Source organism: Mesocricetus auratus, unplaced genomic scaffold (genome assembly GCF_017639785.1).
Source record: "Mesocricetus auratus isolate SY011 unplaced genomic scaffold, BCM_Maur_2.0 Super-Scaffold_100009, whole genome shotgun sequence".
NCBI classification, from domain to species: Eukaryota; Metazoa; Chordata; class Mammalia; order Rodentia; family Cricetidae; genus Mesocricetus; species Mesocricetus auratus.
Genome location: NW_024429193.1, coordinates 70,819,584 through 70,841,699, shown reverse-complemented (window position 1 = coordinate 70,841,699; position 22,116 = coordinate 70,819,584). Strand labels below are relative to the sequence as shown.

At 50.4% G+C, this 22,116-nt stretch overlaps 1 protein-coding gene across 2 annotated transcripts in view; it reads right to left on the bottom strand.

Moving 5' to 3' along the window:
- The window catches only part of Fhdc1 (FH2 domain containing 1), a 36,951-nt gene extending 17,293 nt beyond the window's left edge, over positions 1-19,658 (bottom strand). Inside the window, exons 1-4 of one of the 2 annotated variants that reach the window (XM_021233063.2) lie at positions 19,601-19,658; positions 13,493-14,127; positions 4,266-4,327; positions 3,398-3,500 (exon numbers count right to left, since the gene is read on the bottom strand). In XM_021233063.2, coding sequence (XP_021088722.1) covers positions 3,398-3,500; positions 4,266-4,327; positions 13,493-13,990 — 663 coding nt within the window. In that variant the 5' untranslated portion in view covers positions 13,991-14,127; positions 19,601-19,658. Of the gene's footprint in view, positions 1-3,397; positions 3,501-4,265; positions 4,328-13,492; positions 14,128-18,579; positions 18,716-19,600 lie in introns of those variants that run through there. The other variant, XM_013120560.3, reaches the window with a different exon arrangement.
- Between the last annotated feature and the right edge of the window lie 2,458 nt (positions 19,659-22,116).

Genomic DNA, 22,116 nt, shown 5'->3' with positions numbered 1-22,116 from the left:
TGCTTCTCCTTCACGTTCCTCTCTCAAGTGCTGGGATGGAACCCAGGGAGGGCCTCATGCTTGCTAAGCAAAGGCTCTGCTGCCATTGGACTTTGTTGGTTGGTTGGTTGGTTGACTGGCTAGTTGGTTGGTTGGTTGACTAGTTGGTTAGGACAGAAAGCAGCCATTTGTAAAACTACATTTGACCCACTTGCAGAGAGCCATAAAGGGAATTTACCATTTTTAGCTTCACTATACCTAAGGACTCAGGACACTTCCGGGTTAGCTCATCTCGAATTAGTGCCTCGCTGGTGAGCTGAGACAGCCCTAGGCTGCAGTCTGATTCCTTCTGGAGCACAGAAGGAGCAGTTCACTATATATGGGCAGGGGCAGAGTGAGGCCAAACCTTTTAAAAGACCCTGTGCTCAGTATGTGCAAAGCTTGGGAAAACAAGAGCACAGATTTCAGTCTGCAGCCCAAGAACGGGTCACTCAACTAAACTTGCAGCACTTCTATTAAACATGCGCTAAGCAGAGACTGCGCAAGGGTTAATCTCCTTCACTTACACGCAGAAGGCCCAGACTGTTTACAGATCTTAGGGGAATGGAGATGGAAGACAGAAATTTAAATGCCATGTACATAGCTCTTCATCCTAGTTCCCAGCAAGCCTTGTATTCATTAAGAGGGATTACTGCGCCTTCCCAGTGGCAGGAAAGGAAGAGGGAGGTGAGTAAACTGTAATTACTACGCATTCTCATCGTCATTATCAAAAATCGCTCCTTAAACCCTGTTAGGCACAATTTTGCTGGCTGAGCCAAGGGCCTCTCATTACGACCCCTGCCGTGCCCGGGTCAGAGCCAGAACAACTCCTGAGAGTCTCATCGTGACCCATTCTGCTCGCACGGCCTCAGAAAGGCAGGGCTGCCCACGAACACGCCAGAAGAGCCAGTGGCCGAGGAGGACAAAGCCCTGGAAGAGGGTGTGTGATGGCCCGCACTCAGGAAGCCCTAGGTTTCTTCTTCAGCCTGGGGTGGTGGGAGTGACCGTCAGAGCAGGCTCGCCCAGCCCCTTCTAGTGTTCCTAGGACACTGAGATGGTCAACGGAGCCCGGAGCAGGAGCAGGGCTGACCAGGCTAGGTGACACCCCCTCCCCCACTCCCATCCCTGGCATGGGAGCCACTGGCAGACAAAAGCACACCCAGAACTTTTATTTGGGGCCCGCCTCTTCCTCTGCAAGGGTAAACCACATACTGGAAGAAAGATGAACAAACACGCCAGATAAAAGATAAGTGGTGAAGGACAGAGAAATTCCCGATGACAAATTAACCTTGGCTTGGGTTAGCCTGTCAGCTGAGAAGGCAGGGCCAGGAGAGAAAGCGGCTGCTTCCGCTCCCATTTTTCCGCACGCTGATAAGGTTTCGAACGACACTCGCTCACACGGGTGGCTGTGGTAGCAGCAGTGATGAAAAGGCTTCGAGACCCACCACGTGGTGTGAGGCTCACAGTTTTGACAACCTTTGCCCTTCCTTCCTCCAAGAAAGGTAGCAGAAGGCAATGGAAAGAACTCCTCGGGGTTCAAGTCCGCCTTTTCCTGTCTCACCCAGCAGCCCTGAGTCACCATGCAACCTGTGAGAGCCCATGCAATTTGCAAATAAGGCATGCCTCATGAGGTTCCTGAGAAGAGTAAGTGAGGGAAAGGCTACAGGATAATCTCTGACTGATGGGTTTTCTCCGTGTTCGTCGATGGGCTAAGCCCTGTAAACACAGCACCACTGATTCTCATTTTGTCTCCTCTAGGGGTAAGAGGGCTTCAGTAAACGTGAAGGTCTTTCCCAGGCTAAAAGTGAGTACCGTGTTACAACATCCGGGGCTAATGGTTGGTATGCACACACAAACATTTATTAGTGTATCTCTGCCACAACCCCAAACCTCTCTCACTTGGCTCAGCTTTCCCCCTGACCTCACCACCCGCCTCATTCACCTCTATCAGAGACAAAGATACTCCAGGGTCCTCACGATCTAGGAAGTACCACAGTCCACAAAACATTCTTAGGGCAGCCTCTGCTTCCCCGGCAGCCCCTTGAGCCCCACAGATACCAGGCAGTCCTGGGAGGGATGACCTGGCAGGGTGTTTCTGCTGAAGTTGAGTGTGGAGGGTGTGGTGAGCTTCAGCCAAGAGTCAGCAATGTAAACAAGAAGTGTGACGGGACTGTCACACATTTAGACTGAGGATGACCCTGCACGGGAGACTGTGCTCTGACCTGGTCAGGGAGCCCAAAGACATCTCAGGAGTCCTACTCCAGGCTTCTTTGCAATTAGCTCACTACCGGGGGACCCTGGTGACCTGGCTAGCTCTCAGGTGCTTTTTCCTCACTTGGCCCTGGACAGTCCTCTTCCAGTGACACCCACAGAACTCAACAAAACAGGATCACTTTGACAGCTAGTTGCTCTTTCGAGCAACTCCTCTGCGTTTTCTAATTATTTTTGAACTGGGCATGAAAAATGCAGATGCTAAGAAAACGGTTCTGGGTCTCCCAGCTCGTCACGGCATGAAGCTGCTGGCAGCCTCCCTCAGGCCTCATTTACGTGAGGAGCCTGCTGAGCACTTCCGCACACACTGTCAAATTTGATATTCCCCTAAAAAAAACAACCCGATGAGGTCGGTTAGTGAGCACCCATGGAAACCCCAAGGAGGGCGAGGAAAGAGGCCATGCAGGAACACAATTTCAAAAGCAAAATCATCTTTCCCGGTTCCCTCAGTGCTGGAACTCAGATCCAGGGCTACTCACAGGCTAGGGAGGCTAGTCTCCTCTCATGAGGCGCCTAACTGCCCAGCAACTAACTAACTAATCTGGCCCAAACACAATTCACACCCTCTCCCACGCTATTTTCTGTGACCACAGCGACATGCGCCATTTAGACCCCAACACCCTATGTTAATACTCACCTACATTTACACTCTCTATCCAAAACAGATTTTCTTTTCCTTTCTTACAAGAAAGAAAGGTGCGGGTATTATAATGCGGGTTCACGCTAAGCAAAGGTCAAATGTTAAGATGATGGAAAAGAAAGCTTGAGGTTTATTGAGCTCCGTGTGCCAAGCAGCATGCTGGCAGTATGAATAGGGCTTAGTCATCTTGGGAACCGATGAGGTAAGGGTCATTGTCCTCCTTTTACAGGTGAGGAATCTAAAGTTCGCAGGTGTTCAGAACCTAGCCCGAGTTTCCCAGTTACGGGACGGCACCAGATGAACAGAGACTGACTCTGTAAGTCAGGCTCGTTCTATTGGACTCGTCCCCTTTGAGTGCACGCAACCCTTCTGTTCCCAGGAAGGACAGGACGGGGTCCTGTCACACTCAGAACAGGAAGCTTCTCTCACCACTCCAAACACACAAAGTCAATGTGCCGAGCCCCTCACCTCTTCGGACTCTGGCAAAAGCTTAAGGATTTCTCGAAGCGTCTCTGATCCGTAGTGCTCACTCTTTCCTTGGTGGATATCTTCTACGATGGACTGAGGAGACCTTGAGAAGATAAGGAATTGCGTTTGCTGGTGCGCCACCAGGGACACAAGCCTATGGAAATTAAAGCAAGCATATCTCTCTGCCCCCTCATCCTCACGCTTCTTCCTGGTCCAGAGGCCCCCGCCCCCCAGCTTCACTAGTGGAAACCACCCTCACGCTCCTTCCTGAAGGAAACATCCCCAGGAATCCCAGGAAGGCTGACTGCAGACCCATCACGGCTGAGGGAAGGTTCATGAAGTCCCGCCCCTCACTGAGGCACTATGGACAATTAATGGGTGCTGGGGTGGGGGTCATTTTCCTCAGTAGTATAGCCACTGATAAGCTGGCCATGTTCCTGTAAATAACACCTCACTCATATGAACAACCATAATTAAATTCAAAAGGTTAAAAAAATATTAACGTCAAAGAGGACTTGTTGGGGAGAACAGTTTTGGGGATGAGGGAGAGTGATGAGAGAGGGTAATGGGGAGGAAATACCCTAAATTCTGTATGTATGTGTATGAAATTGCCAAAGGATTGAAAAGACACGCATACTTCCTTGACATACAGGCTCAACATGGACACTGCAGGGCATTTCTCCCTCACTTCAAGATTGTGAGCTCACAGCAAAGACACACTTATAGACTCACAGAGCCAGCCACCAATCCAGGAAGGACTTGGAGGAGTATGGAATGACCCTAGCTCAGATTACAATCTAACTTCGGCTCAGTCATACCCTCACAGCATGCAAATGCCTAAAATTCCAGACATGTACAAAAATCTTACTTTTTAAACTGCTTAAGAAATATCCCAATGTTCATACTTCGTTTTGCATCCAAGACGGTAATCTGGAAGAAAACAGATATGTAAAATGTTTTAAATATCAATAAAAGCAGCTGAGCTGAGGCGTGGTGGTGCACGTCTTTAGTCCCTGGAGGCAGAGGCAGGCAGATTTCTGTGAGTTCCAGACCAGCCTAGTTTATACAGTGAGTTCCAGGACAGTCAAGCCTCTATAGAGAGAGACCCTGTCTCCAAACACAAAAATAACTAAATAAAAATAAAATAAACAGCTGGAAAAAAACAAGAGAGTTAAAAACCCGTGTTGTGGGATATTTGCACACTGTGTGAAGATATATTGCTGTGATTGGTTTAATAAAGAGCTGAACAGCCAATAGCTAGGCAGGAGGTATAGCTGGGACTTCAGGGCAGAGAGAGGAAGTAGCAGGAAATAATTAAAGCACAGAGGAGAGACCAGGCAGATTCAGAATAAGGAGGACACAGAATGAGATACAGGTAAAAACTACACAGTGGATGACGATTAATAAAAATATGCATTAATTTAAGTTATAATAGCTAGTTACATCCAGTGACTGATAGAAGCAGAGGCAGACACCCACAGCTAAACACTGAACTGAACTGGAATCCAGTGACAGAGTGGGAGGACTGATGAACAAAAGGGTCAAGACTGGGCTGGTTTAACCCATAGAAACAGCTGACCTGAACAAGGGGTAGCTCTTGAATCCCAGACTGATGGCTGAGAGACCAGCATAGGACTGATCCAGACCCCCTGAATGTGGGTGTCAGTGAGGAGGCCTAGGCAATCTATGGAGCCTTGAGTAGTATTTATCCCTGGCACACAAATGGACTTTGGGTGCCCATCCCACAATGAGGGATGCTCTCTCAAGCCTGGACTCTTGGGGAAGGGCCTAGACCCTGTCCTGGATGAAATGACAGACTCTGGAGATCCCCCCCCCAAGGAGGGCCTCACCCTCCCTGAGGATCAGAGTGGGGATTGGTAGGGGGGCTGGAGGGCCTGGTGGGGGGGAGGGTGGGGGAAGAGGGGAGGGAGAGGGAGCTGGGATTGACATGTGAAGCAACCTTGTTTCTAATTTAAATTTAAAAAAATGAAAAAGAAAGAAAGAAAGAAAGAAAGAAAGAAGGAAAGAAAGAAAGAAAGAGCTAGTTAGGAACAAGCCTAAGCTATAGGTTGAACTTTCATAATTAATAAGAAGTCTCCATGTCATTATTTGGGAGCTGGCTGTCGGGACAGAGAAAAACTCATTACAAACCTGTTAAAATGTAATACTAATGTACAAGGGAACACTTTCAAATATGTAAATCTGGTAATTAACACGTTCCTAATATAGTTTAGGAATTTTTTTATCATCTCCCCAAACGTTGTATTTATTTCCTCAGAGTAAGAGTGACACACACCACTGGGTGTGATTGGCACACAGCTGTAACCCTGGCACTTAGAAGACAGAGGTAAGAGGAGGAGTTCTAGGTGGACTAAGCTGCATGGTGAGTTGGAGAGAAGCCTGGGCTACACGGCAGTCTGTCTTAATCCTGCTTCTGCGGCACCAAAAAACTAAATAAACAAATAATAAAAATAAAAATTCATTTTTGGCCTGGGTAGTTCAGTGATAGAGCATTTATCCAGCATGCCCAAGGCCCTGGGTTCTAGTCCCAGAACAACACACAAAATACGTTTATTACACTAGTATATACTTTCAAATAGATAACATTTTTAATTAGAAATTTATTTTACATATAGTCCATATCTAAAGGCCTGAATAGATATATTAGCACAGCAGGAATCTTATGAGTTGAAATAGCAAAATAAAACAATGGCTCTGCTGAGGCTGGGTCCCAGTTCCGACTCACAGGCATAAATCATTCATTTAGGAGGAAGTAAGGAAGTACTGTAGCCACCAGTGGTGCCCACCTGTGATCCTAACACTCAAAAGGCGAGGCAGGAGGATTATCAGAAGTTCAAGGCCAGTCAGAGACGTCTGAAAAAAAAAAAAAAAAGGATCCTACATTTTGTTTACTTGGAAGTTAAAAAAAAAGTCTTTTACCAGGAAGTCTCAGATCTATACACTTACCTCCTCATTTTCCTGTCTCTGAGTTAGAAGGCACTAATGTACAGTTTTACTCTGTAGACCAGGCTACTCACAAAACCGAGATCTGCCTGCCAGAATGAAGATCTGAGCCACCATGCATGGCATTATATGGCGTATTTTTGATGTAGCAAATGCTGATACAGTGTGGCATCAAAACCCAGACTTGACTGTACCAAGTTTGAAATGTTCATAAGTAATAATTTGAGGAGATCTTATTAAACTATAGATTACAACTTCTGGGGCTTGCCGAGAAGTGATTTATACTTCAAGAGGTAAATACCCATGGAGGAGGATGGATGATAACCTAAAACTAATGACATCTTTTCCATTTGTCTTTTAGTAAAGAGAGGCCAGATTAAATAGAGACAAAGGGAAACTTGTTGAGAACAAAAGAGAATCAGGTTTCAGACCAAATTCTGCATCTCGGGGTCGCTTCAAGTTTGTAAGCAACAAGCAAGACCGTTAATGTCACTTCCTGGCTATAAGGTTAAATTTTTACAAGGTATGGTTGCCTCCTTTTGAAGACTAATCTTAAACAATCTCATTATTTACTAACCTATATGGGTTTATTTGATGTTAACACAATCACCTGCCAGCCATAAAACAAATTTCCAAGCTGAGAGGACACCTTCCTTACTGGGATCCTACCCAGAGACTGTGGTTCAAGTTCAGGGTGAAGGAAGAGAAAGAAAGGGGAATAAAAGTCTGTGAAACCTAACACTCTAAGGAGGAGAGCTCCTGCTGGAATGAGTTATCTCAATTAAGACAGAGCACTGCTCATTAACAGTTGTATTCCTGTCGACACAGAATGGAAACAATCCTGTTGGATAATTCTCTTACTAAATTGCCACCTCTTGCTGTGTTTAACCCTGGACAGCAGCATCCTTCCTCCCGGTACACTTCCAACTCCACCCTCATCCTGTCCACCCTTCCACCCTCTGGGGTTTTGTACACTTGGCGCAAGTCCATCACCACCACTGCTGGAAAAGCAAGGGAGAAATTACTCTTATCCCTATTTGACAGATAAGGAAGCCACCTCAGAGATGTCCTTTTGTGGCTGTCCCAAAGCGGCGTTGGAACAGAGTGGGAGCCTGGTTCTCTCTGATTCCTCTCCCCTCTGGTTCCTGTGAGCTTACTACTGGTGGGTCTCCCACGCCAAGGTGGGGAGGTCCCTCCAGAAGATGGGGACAGGTCTGTGAAAAGCAGCCAATCACAGTGTCTGGTTGTTAGTGTGGGATGCCTGGTGACATCATGTTCTCACCAGGTAGACCAGCCTCCAGGAGCCTAAGCCACCCCCAGAGAGGCAGCCAACATGCTCAAGTCACAGGCAGCTCTAGCCTGTAGGAGACGTCTCCAGAGGCCAAGCAGTTGCTGAAATTGGTCACAGTCGGCCAGTCCCTAGGGAAAAGCCTGCGCTGGCCATGACTGATCAGCTTACCAAGAAAACAAAGGCCAGTGCTTCACCCAAACAAAGAACAAGAGACAAATGTTAACACTTCAGGACAGCCCTGCTCTCGGGCACCCTTGGCGTTACCGAGTGCCTGATTCTGCTGCCTTATCAAACAGGAGTCTTACAACAGTTGTAAAGGTGTTTGTTGAAGCCCTTCAAAGAGGGTTATCACGGCCCATGTAAGGCGCTTATCTCACTTCCCAAACTCTGGCTGCTATAGAGCTGGTGTTTCAGCTGCGAAGCCCTTAGGACTGGCTGGAGCCACACACACAGTGGCACTTGAAAGAAATCCCAGAGGGCTATAAAAGCTAAGTCAGAGGAGACAAGCTACTAAAGTTAGGGATGTGCCAACCCAGCCGTGAAGGCACTGTCACCTCCCCCTCGAGCTCTGTCCCACCTGGATGCGACAGCCAGGTCCTCCCTTACCCAGCTTCTGTCAGACAGGCGAGGAACCCAAAGCCCGGAGTGTCATGCAAGACAAGGGCTCTACCATGACGCTAACCCCCAGCCCACAGTTCCAGCGTTTTTCCTTAGCATCCCTCATTACAAAGCCCCACCTCCCCTATCCTTAAGGAACCGTAGGAAACTGAATGATATTTAGCATCATGACCATTTCTGTGTGTACAACTTAGTAGTAGTACATCCAGCTCCAAAGTGTTCACATCTTTCAAGACCAAAGCCCTGAACCCATGAGACAGTAGCTGCCTGTTACCACACCTCGCCCTAGCTGCCATGAGTTTTTCCATCCTCTTTCTCTATCTTTAAGTGTGTGTGTGTGTGTGTGTGTGTGTGTGTGTGCGTGCGTGCTTGTGTGTATTTATGCACACTGGTGTGCAAACATGTATGTGTAGTCTAGGAAACAACCGTCTGAGTCATCCTTAGGAACACTGTTCACCTCCTTTGACTCAGGGCCTGCCATTGGTCTGGAGCTCACCAGTTAGGCTAGACTGACCGGCCAGTGAGCCCAGGGATCTGGCTGTCTCTGCCTGCCACTCAAGAGGGTTACAAGGTGCACCACCACACTCAGCATTTTCATGTGGGTCCCAGGGGTCGAACTCAGGTCCTTGTGCCTTTGAAGCAAGCATTTTACTGACTGACCTCTCTCTCTAGCCCCTTTCGGTACCTCTTCTAGGCAGAATAAGAATTCCTCTGTGTGGTGGGTTTTGGGTTTTGTGGTTTGGGTTTTTGGTTTCCTGGTGCTGGTGTTGAACCCTGGCCTTAGCATTGCTAAGCAAGATCTCTATCATTGAGCCAACTCTCCACCCTGTAAACCGCATTCATTTTACCGTAAGAAAGGGGACATCCTTACATATGCCGGTCACCTGAAACAGTGGCTATTTCCACCCTATTCGAAACCTCAAAAGCAAAACCATTTAAACCTTCTTCCTTTCAGTACAGGCTTCACTTCACTTTGGCCCCGGACAGTTTCTCACTGTTTTAGTTTTGGTTGGCTACCTACTGGGACCCCTTGTTTTATGAGGGGTAAAAAAAGAAAGGAACCCGAAGCATATATATTGTCTTAACCTGTACACTATCTCGTTCTACAGTTCCTGAGTGCGAGCATTTCCCAGAATCTCAGAGCATCCTGGGAGTGCAGTCACGACTGCAGGAGAGAGACTGGTTCTCAGAGGAGGGCGTGGGAGGATGAAGCAGCATTGCTCACGGATCTAGAAAGAGCCATCATCCCTGCAGCCTCCCTCCTCGCTCTTGACTCCTCCTCTTCCCTCTCCTCTCTTTCCCGTGTCCTCCTCTTCCGTTTACAATGTGTCAAGATTCACTGGCTGTCACACCGCGGTGATTGACAGCTGCTGAGCTCCAGTTCCAACCTGCCCTTGACTAGGCTGACGGACACTTCCGGTAGAGAACCCAGGTTGTACTCCCAGACCCACATGGTGACTCACAACCACCTGGCATCCCAGTTCCAGGGGTCTGAACCCCTCTTATGGCCTCTGAGTGCTCCTGCATGTATGTGGATGCATCCAGACAAGCTAACACATACAGTAAACAAGTAAACATTAAAACAAAATATTTGTAAGAACTGCTCAAATTATACAGGGAGACAAAAACCCAACTAACACTAGCACTGGGAGACAGAGACTCAACCAACACCAGCACTGAGAGTTCGGGACATCTGGGATGGAGGGACAGGGACGTGGCAGCTTCTCAGGGATGGCATCAGTGAACTGTGAAATGAGATCTGAGCTGAACCTTTTATTAGGAGCCCAGTACATATCAGTGTATCTCCAATTGCTTTATTATAGCTTAATTACTATGACACCATCACACCTGTGATCTCCCAAGTTAATTTTTAGTAACAAGCACACAAGGATGGTAGCATTTCATAACCTCCTCCCCCAGTTTACTGTTTAAGTGCTGCTCTTTCTATGCCTGTCATTCCCAAATCAACGTCTTCCCTACCCTCCAGCAAATTCTTCCTCTGGAGCACCACGGAACTTTCTATAAGGCCTTTGAATGAAGGCCAATCATGAGGCCATTTCTATGCCAGGTTATTATATGACAAGGACCTAACCTGCTCCTCTGCACGTCTGAACCTCCAGAATTATGGCCCGCTGTGACGTGCTAGTGTCTGGGCTCGGGAGCAGGCCCTCCGAGGAACACACGGCTCAGCATGTTCTCTCGGGCACCCGGGCAGAGGGTGAGGGCGATTGCTTTTGACCCTGGACTCTACTCACTGCAGGGTGAGCTGGAAACTTTATGGCTGATCTTTGTCAGAGAGCAGCCCTGCTGAACTGTCGCTTCTGTAGGAGATGCACCCAGTCAGGAAAGAAAAAGGCACACACCAGCTTATTTCCAGTCGTGTCTAAGGTAATGTAAGAAATTGACAACAGTCCCCAGCCATCTCTTAGGTGGCAATGTCAACTAGCAGGGATGTGAAAGGGCCAGCCCAAGCTCCTTCCACTGAAGAGCTGAAGGCTTGCCTCGTCTCTTGGCAACTGGCCATGCTAACTTGGATGTGCTGTCTCTCAGAGTCAGGCCCGTGAGGGTCAAAAGCACTATCTCTGCCCCACAGCATCAGTCACAAACAGCAGAAGAAGTAACACAGCTGCTATCCAAGGGTGGGGGGATTTGTAACAAAATGTGGTGTAAGCATACAACGGAACATTGTGTGGACTTGATTCAGACAGTTACACGCTGCAGATTAGATGAACCCCGAGGACACTGGGTCAGTCAGGAAAAGACAAAATTCTGCATGATTCTACTTCTATGAGGTACCTGGAGCAATACAATTCACAGAGACAGGAAGAAAAATGGAGCTGCCAAGGGCCAGAGGGAGCAGGGATGAGAAGTCCTTGTGTGATGGGTATGCAGCTCAGGTTTGCAGGGTGGAGGGTTTTGGAGTCGAATGGTGGAGTCTGCACCACAATGTGGATGCACTTGACACCACCAAAATAAATTTATATGCAATTTATAGTGAAATATATACTTTTAGGGCTGAGGGTTCAGCTCAGTATTAGAATAATTGTCTCACATATGCAATGCCCTGCATCCCGTTCTAAGCATCTAAACACTAACAATAGAGTCGGGGGCTGGAGAGACAGCTCAGTGGTTAGGGTCACTTGCTGTTTATATAGGGGACCTGGGTTTGGTGAGCACACATAGCGGCTTCGTCACCATCTGTTAACTCCAGTTTATCCCAATGCCTTCTTCCCAGGGAACTGTACACACGGCACACAGACACACATGTAGGCAAAACCCTCACACACATAAAAATCAACTGAATACATCTTTTAAAAATTAATCTTTAGAGCTAGAGAGGTAGCTCAGTGGGTAAAGTGTTTGCCAAAGAAGCCTGATGACCTCCTGAAATCCACCATTTGGATGGGTTCCTCAGAACCCACACAAAAACCGTACCGCAGCAGCCCAAATTCCAGTCCCAGCAGAGACAGGAAAATCTGTGAAAGCTCGTGGGCCAGCTGTGCTGGTACTGAGTTGTGGTGCACAACAAGAGAGACCCTGTCTCAAAGAGGGTGAAAGGCAAGGACTAAAGGAGGAGTCTGATCTCCACCCACGCACCATGGCACGCAAGCGCTCCTCAATTCAAGGGAACAGGCGCACACACGCAACTTAAAAATAACTCCTTTAAAAAGGAAGTTAAAGAAAAACTACGAATGTCTGGTGCAGGCCCCAGTGATGGAAGGTGGACAGAAAGGACGTTGCTCCTGAGCTTTGGATCTGGCCTGCAAATGGACTACTCTGTGTCCGCCACAATTGAGCATGGCTCGCACGCAGCACGGCTTGCCTGCGTCCTCTCTCAGGGGCTCTGCCGTGCTCTTTGCCTCTCAAGTGGAGAGCAGTAAGGTGCCCTTCCCTCCCTGAAATTTCCCCAACTCCCAGAGGAGGCCCCTTCTCTCAGCCGAGGGCTGCCTCCCCAGGGGCACATTAAGCAGAACCCCTTCTGTTCCAGGTGCTTCTCTGGGACATATACCCCAAGCCCACACACCCCCGTCCAGTCACCTCAGCGGGGAAAACTAGGAGACAAGGGAGAGACGTGACAGGCTGTGCAATCAGGAACCTCTGCTGGGAGCTGGGCCAAGGCCGGGGCACTAAGGAAGTGACTTCTGAGTCCCTTCCAATAAGGGAAGGGCAGTTGACCAGATGAAGGGACAGAAAGGCTGTGATCAGTGCTGATGACACCATGGCTCCTGATGACAGACTTTTCCAATTCACCCACAGTTTACCAGACACAGCCACCCTGGTCCCTGTGCTCCCTGTACTTTGTAAGAAAGCTCTCAGCAGTTTCAGGGGCATCCTACAACCAGCTTCAGGGACCCTCAGGGCCTGGTGGAAGATGTTAACGCGTTCCTAACTCAGGAAGAGAAAAGAGGTCAATACTGTTGGCTCAAGCATTCAATAATGCATGGAGCGAATACTTCACCCCAGGGCCCCGCCTACTTCCTTATCTAGGCAGCTCCATCGATGACCTATTTTCTCGGCTCCTTTACAACAGATTTAAAGGGAAGGATTTACATTGAGTTGTATATGTGTTTGGTAATTTAGCAGCTGTCTCGCCCTTCAAAGTAACACATTTAGTGTTAACTGGAAACATGCTTCATATAAAGCCTGTCTGGATATAGCTCCATGCTTTGGCTCTTTAGAAATCCGTCTCCACAAAGGCTGTAACTTAATTCAGAGGTCTGAGGCTTGGAGGCCATCTCAAAAGACACGCGGAGGGAAGTAGTCCCGGGGCAGTCTAGTAATTATGTCACTTAGCACAAGGCATTTGATCCCAGATGGCCCCAGCTCATCCCAGATAGCTGGGCTCTGGAGTTCTCAGCCATCCATGCCAGGGGAGACTACAAACTCTAGGCTCCAGCTGAACTTCTCTCCCCGAGAAAACTACAGCAAGTTTGTTAGCAACAGGGTGGTGCCGAGGCCAGAGCCCAGCAGCCCCAACCCATGTGTTCTCTGCATGAGGTCATAATCCATGGGGATGCCTGGGAGGATCCCACGCACGCACACACGCACGCCTCCCAGCGCTTGTGCTGCTCAGCTCCAGCTCACCGTGTGAGCCCTTCCTGTACTTTCCACAGCACATCTCGCTTCTCGGTGAGGTCTCCCAAACTATCTGAACCACGCAACAGCTCCAACACAGAGAGGCATGGCCACAGGCCTCTGCCCGCTCCCTTCCTCATTCTCACCTCTTCCCGGGCATCCCTGAAGGATGAATTCAGAGCTCCTCCTCTCTTGGGAAGAGAAGCCTTGGAGGTATCTTCTTGCTGCCCAAAAAGCTCCTCGATGGTCTTCTTGTCAATCTGGTACTGATGCTGCTGCTTGGCTGCTAAAGTCCAGATGTTGGTCTTGCCACGAACTTGCTCCTCTGGGATGGTTTTCCAGAAAAAGCTCCGCAACCGTTTCTTCTTACCCAGGGAGCTGTAGCCATTCACGTGAGCAACTGGGGGTAGTCCAGGAGGAGGAGGGGGGATAAGCGGTCCCCCAGGGAGTGGGGGTGGCAGAGGAGGAGGTGGGGAGGGGGAGAAGCCCTCCCCTGAATACGGACAGGGTGGAGGTGGAGGCGGTGGAGGAGGAGGTGGAGGAGATGCGGAGGGTGACGTCTGCCCAGTCATGAATGCAGCTGCCGTGGCAAGAGTCCCATTTTCTTTATCGCTGGCCAGGGAGACACAATTCATAACATGCATAGTACTGTTGCCTTCTAAGGAGCTAATTCCTTGACCTTGGAGAAGCAGACACAAACATCAAACTCGGGTTGTACTTCTTGGCCCACGAGTCTTCTGCCAGAAGAGAAGGCCGCCGTGCCTCATGTCAGCTTGCAGACCTGTGAAGACAGAGCAAATTCCCAGTCAGTGCTGGCAAAGGCTTTCACACTAGCTTCTCCCCTTCAGGGGCCAGGGCCGGCTGGCCCACAGCGGGTAGATATTCACGTCAAGAGGACATCTCAAAGCATACTGGGAGGAACACATATTCTTCTAAACCCAAACCAGTACTGGGAAAAGCTGCCAAAGGATCAGCAATAAAAACCAATTTGGAAATCTCCCATTAATCAATGAGGCATGTATGTAACCAGTGCCTGCTGTAAGATCTGAAGTGCTCCCTTTATGAATAAACTACTTGTTTACCGAGAGACTCCTTCCTCTCTTGGACGATATATCCCAGCCCTTGGGGAAACTGCCCAAATTGCTGAAGCGTTAGCTGCTTAGTGACCCTGCCTTTTTCCAGTCTGGACATGTTTTCTCCAATCACTGGGTCAAAAGGCATCTTCCACGTTGAAGGGAGCAGGTGGGGCACTTAAAGAAGACAATAATGGCCCAGCTTGTTTCCCTGGAGCCAGGTCTCCACGTTCCTGTTCCACAGGGTGATGTGGTTCCCCCAAGTAGAGAAAAGCGTGCCAGGACTATTACGTCACCTCCCGAGATTCCATTTTCTCCTTTATAAAATTACAGTACACTAAGTGACTCCCATCACCCCTTCCAACGCTGTCATCACGGAGTCTAGAAAAGCCACTCTTCAGAGACCCTAAACTCGTCACTTGCCTTGTCTGCTACCGAGACACTATTATAAAGAGATGCACAAGGACACACTGCCCCTATCAAGTTCGCCACATGTCTAGTCCTTATCCATACAACTCACTTATCTTGGAGTCCTGTATTTTTATGGACCTACAGATGTTTGGTTTTGCCTTTATACTGGTCGTTACTAACCCAGTGAGAAACAGGGTCAAAATAACCACATTTCTCATAAGGAGGCAGGCGAGAGAGGGGGTGAAGACATGAAGAGGGAACTTTTTACATGACCTTTCTGGCCGTAATTACCCACTTATGTCATCACCGTTGGAGCCTCGACTTGCAGACACGGGTGGATCACACAGCACTGGGTTACACAGCAGTAAACCGCCTGCTATCACTGATCCAGATATTATGAAACGTTGTACATGCAGCCACATATAATAGGCAGGACTTCCTGGGGAGCAGGTGCGGAATCTAGAGACACTGTCCCCGCAGAGCCCAGCTCTGCAACTCCCTCGAGCTGCAGTCTGAGCAGAGGTGGATGACCTCACCTACATTTCAGCATTTTTCATCTGTGAAATGGGAGAATACCTTTTCCACTGGCTTGTGTAAGAAAAATGCGCTAATTCCAGAATGTCGTTAACTCTTTCTAATAATAGGCACTGTTTCCCTTTATCTTCCCAGATAATACATTTGTTTTGAAAAACACTTCTGGGGAGGACTCTGGATGGATGGCTCTGGGGTTAAGAGCAAATACTGCTCTTGCAAGGACTCAGCACCCATGTCAGGTGACTGGAAGCCACCTGTAACTAGCACTCCAGGGGATCTGACACTTGGGCCTCTAAAGGCACCTGCACTCAAGCACACATACTCATGCATACACATACACATACATGTACATGCACTAGTAAACATACATGAACTCGTGCACATACACACTCATACGTACAGATATGCAGTCAAAAATAACAAATCTGAAAAAAGTCTCAGGTTTATAGATGAAATGCCAAAGCCCTGGCCGCTAGAAATATATGTAATATCTTCACTTGGCTACCAAAGGTTGTAAGCAGTGAGATTTTCCCCCCTCTTTTAATATTCAGTGGCCACATGTTAAATTGTTCATCTCTGTTACAGGACAAATACATTTATGAAATAGTCCACTGCCTGAGAGTTGTGTGTCTATTTGTTTTATTTGTGATGCTGCGGATTGTGCCTGGGCCCTTTTACAGGACAGCCAGGTGGCCCGCCATCAGCTGCTGAGCTTACAGCCCTTTCTTTACTTTGGAGCTGGTTATTCAACCCACATGCTAAGGCTATGTTCTACCACTAAGCTTCTAGTTCAACCCCTGACAATTTAAGTACTGAATAGAAAATTATATTCCCAAATACTAATCTGAAACTTTTAAAAACCATCTTCATGATTTCCTGTGTACAGTCCAGTGATATCAGTATATTCAGCTGTCAACACTGGGTAATATCTAAGTAAATTTATAAGCATGCATCTGAGCTGACTTCTGGTTCACTAGAGACGGAACTGGCTTTTAGAAGGAGTTTTCATAATTATCATTAGGGGCATAACTAGGCTGCCTTCATAGTTGGCACCTCTAAAGTAATCATGACTCATTGTCAATTACAGTTTATAGTTACATTTGAACTCCTCTTTTTTCAAGACTGTGCAGGCAATTCTGGCCATTTATTCTTACATATTTTATATACTTTCTGTGCATACAGGAACCCTTAAAAAGCTGTAATTCTCCAGTTCACTTCCGGTTCCATGTAGACTGACGTATTTATATGCAGTGCTGGGGTCTGAGCACTGAAGCTGCAGACATGCCCGGCAAGTCCTGGAGCCCAAGGCCCCGACTGGGATCTCCAGCACCGTGGGGGAGGGGAGAGGGCAGGCTAAAGCACTGTCTGACCTGGGAAGCAATCATTCATTCTGCATCAGCTAAGCAGACTTGAAAGTGCAGTGTCAAGCCCCTTAGCCCACACGGAGAGACACTAAGTGAGGAAGGCAAATACTCAAAGGCACTGTGACGTCATCAGTCAGCCACTGTCTTCCGACATCTCCCCCCTCCTCCCCGCAAAGGTCTGAGACGTTTTGGGTACTGTGCTGTGCACACCGCCAAAAGCACCAGATAAAAATGCAACAGTTAAGAAGTGGCACGGAAACCGTGCATTGATACAATTCTATAACCGCTTCCCACCCTGAGAGAAGAATGCCACGTTAAGAAGTTAAAGGAACAAAGGGAAATGTACCATGCTGTCCCTGGTCCCTTTATCTGGCACTCCCCCCACACCATTCCAAGATCTCGGTTCCCCCAGCAGTGTCTAATGAGTCGGTTCACGGGCAATGATTAGCTATATGCTATATGCTATGTGCTATACGCTTTAACTCCCGTTACTTCAGCGGTGTAAACCCACTACCAGCACTGGGCAGGATTTCCGGTGTTAAAGAGGTGGTAGGAAAAGGTGGGCGCAGACAGCATCCTAACTCCTCCTAGTCTCATGTGGTACTAAAACAGAGGATGCACAAGACATATTCTATGGCGCTCTCCACAGTAGAGGCGACACTGCACATTCTCAAGGACGCTGCTGGAAGAAATGCAGGTGAGGCAGGCTCCCAGACACATGACACCCCTCGCCTGCTTCTCACAGTTGGCAGCAGGGACGATGGGGTCAGTCCTGTTCTGTCTGGGAGCCATCAAGTATCCCATCAATCTCCCCAAGACAAACAGAGGCAAGCTTGTGTTTAACATCTCCCCAACAGAGGGACCTGGGCAGCAGAGAGAAGGCTGTTAAATGCAGGGCTATCACAAATAGGCTCTCTGAAGACAGAACCCATCTTCAAGTGATAACCATGGCCCATGGGGGGGGAGCTGTCCCTCCCTCTGAAGAGGATGCTGCTCAGTTGAGCATTTTTAAACTCGGATTTCAATATTTTGGAATTCACCTAAGCATATGATCAGCCAGCACCCAGAGTTAGAATAAGAATGCCCCTAAGAGTTCCTAGAAGAGTTGCTTGGCTTCTGCCTAACTGCTAATCAGGACTTTCTCAAAGGAGGGTCTATATGGCTGTGTTCAACAGTAACAAAAAGTGACACAGAGCCATATGGCTTTCCTCTTGCACCCTGACATGTGTCCCGGATGAGGCCTAGGTTGGAAGTGCAGGCCGTACACCTGATGAGTTGAGGACAGAAAAAGGCTGAGCTATACAGGGGGAACAGAGGGAAGTTCCTGTCTTTCTAAAATACTATCCCCTTCTTTCTACTCCTCCTTAAAACAGTCCTCCACCTCGTCCTGTCTTTTCAAACCTTTCTTGATTAGGAAACAGACTATCAGTTTGCGAGCAACACAGCCTGACTTGGCACTTCAGCCCGCAGCGAGAACCCATGACGGCAGGTTTAATCTGTCACTTCACATAAACAAACATTCACAGCTGCCGGAGAACGCCTGCTTCTGAATGCACATTTTCAGTTACTTCTCTCCCAGTCCCCAAACCAGGAAGAATAGACCCGGTAGTGCCAAAGGATGCTCCTAGGGGGACAGAAACTCCAGAAGGGCAACTGGGGACCAGAGAGTGTCCGCAGAGCGACCAACTCAAGGCAGAGTTTCTTTAAACATTACTGGCTCCAAGTCTTTATGAAAGTCGCCCCGACCAGGGCAAGAAGGGAGCAGCCAGGGCACGATTTCTTTCCAGCCAGGAAGTCTTTGCCCACCGCCACCTTTAGTCTCTCGTACCACGCTCTGACAGATCCACTCACCAAAAGGCCACCGGCTCCGCCGGCTCCCGCTGCGCTTAACCGGAGTCCCCCAAGGCCACCAGCGTCGGGCTGCCGTGCAGCCTAGGATCCCGGGACGGCAGGCCGGCTCCGAGTGGGCGGTCCCCCGGCCGCGCTAGCCCAGAGGCCGCCTTATCTGGGCCGGGAAGGCGCGCGTCGCCGCGGAGAGACGCCCACACGCGCCGCGCAGGCTCCCGGCTGGGGCAGTGGGAACGGCCCTCTCGAGGAGGGTTCGACCCTCCGCCTCCAGGAGGGCCGGGGACGTCCCAGTCCCGGACCAGCTGAGAGGCCATGGAGTGTCCGCGCCAGCTGCGCAATCCCTAGGGGCTCCCCCGGTGCCGACCCCCGGTGGTCCGCCCGGTCCCCGCCGAGTTCGGGTGCCCAGTTCTCTGCGGAGCCCGTGGTCGCCCGACTACGGCTGCGGCGACACCGTGTGGTCCCCAGGGCGGACTCCGAGGAGAAGGGCTCACGGCCGCACTGCGGCTCTACACCGAGAGAGAGGGGATGAGCCCGCGACAGAAACGCAAAAAGGAGACTCGGGCTGGAGGCGGACACCCGCACGCAGGGGCCCGAGGTGACTGCCAGCTCGCCGCTTCTTCCCCCACGCTTCCACAAGCGCCGGTGCCACTTCGGACGTGAACTTCCAGGGAGGTGTCCAGGCGTGGGAAGCCCCACACACCACTGAGGCAGGGGCGAGCCCTCGATGAGGGGGACTCCTGAGGTCTGCGCGACCCGAGCGACCCGCGTGGGTGCCAAGCCAAGCGAGCCAATCCAACGCCCCGAGGTCCCACCCGCGGGCAGCGCCGCCCCGAGCTCGGGGTCCCATGTGGGGCCAGCCCGGCGCGTGTGCGCCTCGGGCCACAGGGCCTGGGCTCACACACCGGGTCCCGGGACTGGGGTTCAGAGCTTGCGCCTCCCCGCATCCTCGCCTCGCCGCCGCTCGGCCCGGCATCCCCCTAACGCATCCTCGCTGCCCGGTCTCCCAATCCAGCCCCGCACTCACCACGCCCGCGCTCCCGGCGCCCGCGCAGCCTCCGCCCGCTGTCCCGGCGCCGCCGTCTCTCCGCAGGACTGCAGGCCGGGGACCGCGAGGGGGCAGGGCGATGCGGAGGGGCGGGGCCGCTGCAGGTAACAATGCTGCCTACCCGGCTGCTCCTCGAGCCGGCCGCAAAGGGCAGCACGCCCTTTCCTGCTCGGCTGCCTCCCTCGCTCCCCCTTCCACCCGGTCGGCACCGCCACCGTGCTCGCCCTATAGCCAGCTCCGGGGCCCCGAGACTCGAAAGTCGCCGCCCAGCACGCTGCTCCTGGCACCTGAGAGCCGGCGCGGGGCTGGGCGGGCAACCACAGAGGGAGATGGAAATTGCTGCAGGGCGAAGATGAGCCCCGGTGTCCTAGTGGAACGAGGGGGCGAGGGGGAGGCGCCACGCTCGCTACTGAGCAGGCAGGTCACCGCCTTCCACAAAGGAACCTCTGCGGCAGTCCCCTGGACACCCTCCCCGGCGCACACGCATGACCCCCCACATTCGCAGGCACGCACGCACCTTCTTCACACGCATCCCCACCGCTCCGCGCGCCAGGGCACCCGCTCCGCGATAGCTTTTCCCCGGAGCATATGGGCAGCGCTAGGAGAGCTCCCTGGAGGTCGCTCCTGAGTATTCTGGAGGTCAGGTCCTCTGTGCCGCCGCAAACCAATTTTTTTCTTCTCCCTCTTTCCTCTTCCCGCCCCTCCCCTCCCCAACTCTCCCCTTCCCTCTCTTTTATTTTTTCTCTCAATGATGGTAACAAACTTTTCAGCTTTATTAAAGAAAATAAAAAAGTATGGCAGACCTGGCTGAATGAAGGCGCTCTGTCTCAGAACTGGGAAGAGCCCGCCCACTCATTGAAGGAAACAGGGAAGTCAGTCTAATCACATTTTTTTTTCCAAAGTGACTTACGACGCCAGGCAGAGAGAAGTTGAGTAGTCAGAGAAAACTTATCCTGGACAAACCGGCTGCTGGCACCTCAGCTGCCGGGGCGGGAAGCGCCCTCTGCGGGAATGAAGTCATCCTACCCTTTTCTGGGTGTGACCAGATAACTGAACAGAGTTTTCCCAAGCTCTAAGGCAGAGGACTTCCAGCTCTCCATCAGGTTCCCAGCTCGTGGACTCCACGACGTAATCCCTCGCCTCCTAACGCGAGCCTTGCGTGGGGAGAGCACACTAGTTCCAGTCAGCCCACTATCCAGACCCCAAACTGTGCCTGCCTATTTTCTTCATGTTCACGATTCAGCAGGTCCACCCACAAACACTGAAAATACCAAGGCTGGGAACCCATGTCGGTCCAAAGGAATATCGATCACTAGCTACCCAGGTGAAACAGCAAGGAGTGTTGTACGGGCTCGAGATGGTGTCCTTTGCCCTTCTTGTCACTTTACCGTTTATCATTAATTTTCGTCAGTCTGTGTAGCTCTGCTGTCCTTGAACTAGCTCTGTAGGCCAGGCTGTGTGCCAACCCACAGAGATGTGCGTGGGTCACCAGGCCGGCCCCCTCCCCCCTTCGTGCAGTCTGCTCCCTTCCTCCCCTCTAATGCTCCAGCCCTGCACACCTGTGTGACCTCACACTGTAGGCGCATGTGCTCTATCTAACACAGCCCCTGTCTGGTCCCGCTACTCCAGAAGCTGAGGCAAGGGCGTAGCTTAAGCCTATGAATTTGAAACCAGCCTGTGCACCATGGTGAGATCTCCAAAAAAGAAGAAAAACTTGAGAGGAGTCAAGCCCAGGGGCAGTCCCCCTCCCTTTGGCCTTTGATCTCAGCTTCATTCTGGCCCACGGGCCTTCCCTCTGCTTCTCCAGCCCTCCCTGGTGACCCTCCGAGTACAGTCACAAGGCTCTTACAACCCTTGATCTCCCATTGTCCATTATAATCCCATGGGAATCGTATCTGACTTTAATCTGGATGCCTTTTTGAAAGAGAAGCAATAAAAATGAATAACCATAGCCTTAGGTTCCCGACCTTGAAAAGGGCCCAGGAAAATGAGAGCCAATTGTCTTCAGTTACGCCAGGGACTCAAATCCACATCCGCCTGGTGGTATCACAAGTCCAGATTCAATGTCTGGAAGTCAACTCACCTTCCCCTAAAATCAGCACTCTTCCCTCCTTCCCTTCCCTAACAGCGGACTGTGGAGGTTGACGGCCCAGCTTTGGTTGTGGGCCTGGGGCCCGCCACCACTACACTAACTCTTAACCAGAGTGAGACCATCTGGCTGTTCTGCCGTCTACCATGTGTGGGGCACCTATTACACACCAACCTCGGGTTTTGTTTTCTACCCTAGAGAAGTGTAACATGACACCTATGTCCTGAAGCTTAGACTTCTTACCCTTCTCACCAAGTCCACTCACCCAGAAACCGCTGCCGGGTTACTGTATTTACAGGTCAGCCTCACGGCTTTCCACATCTGTCTCTAACCTTCTGTAGGGTCATGTGTGTGCAGACGAGGCCTGCCGTCTGTCTGCCAAGGCAGTAGCATCTCCCAAATCGTC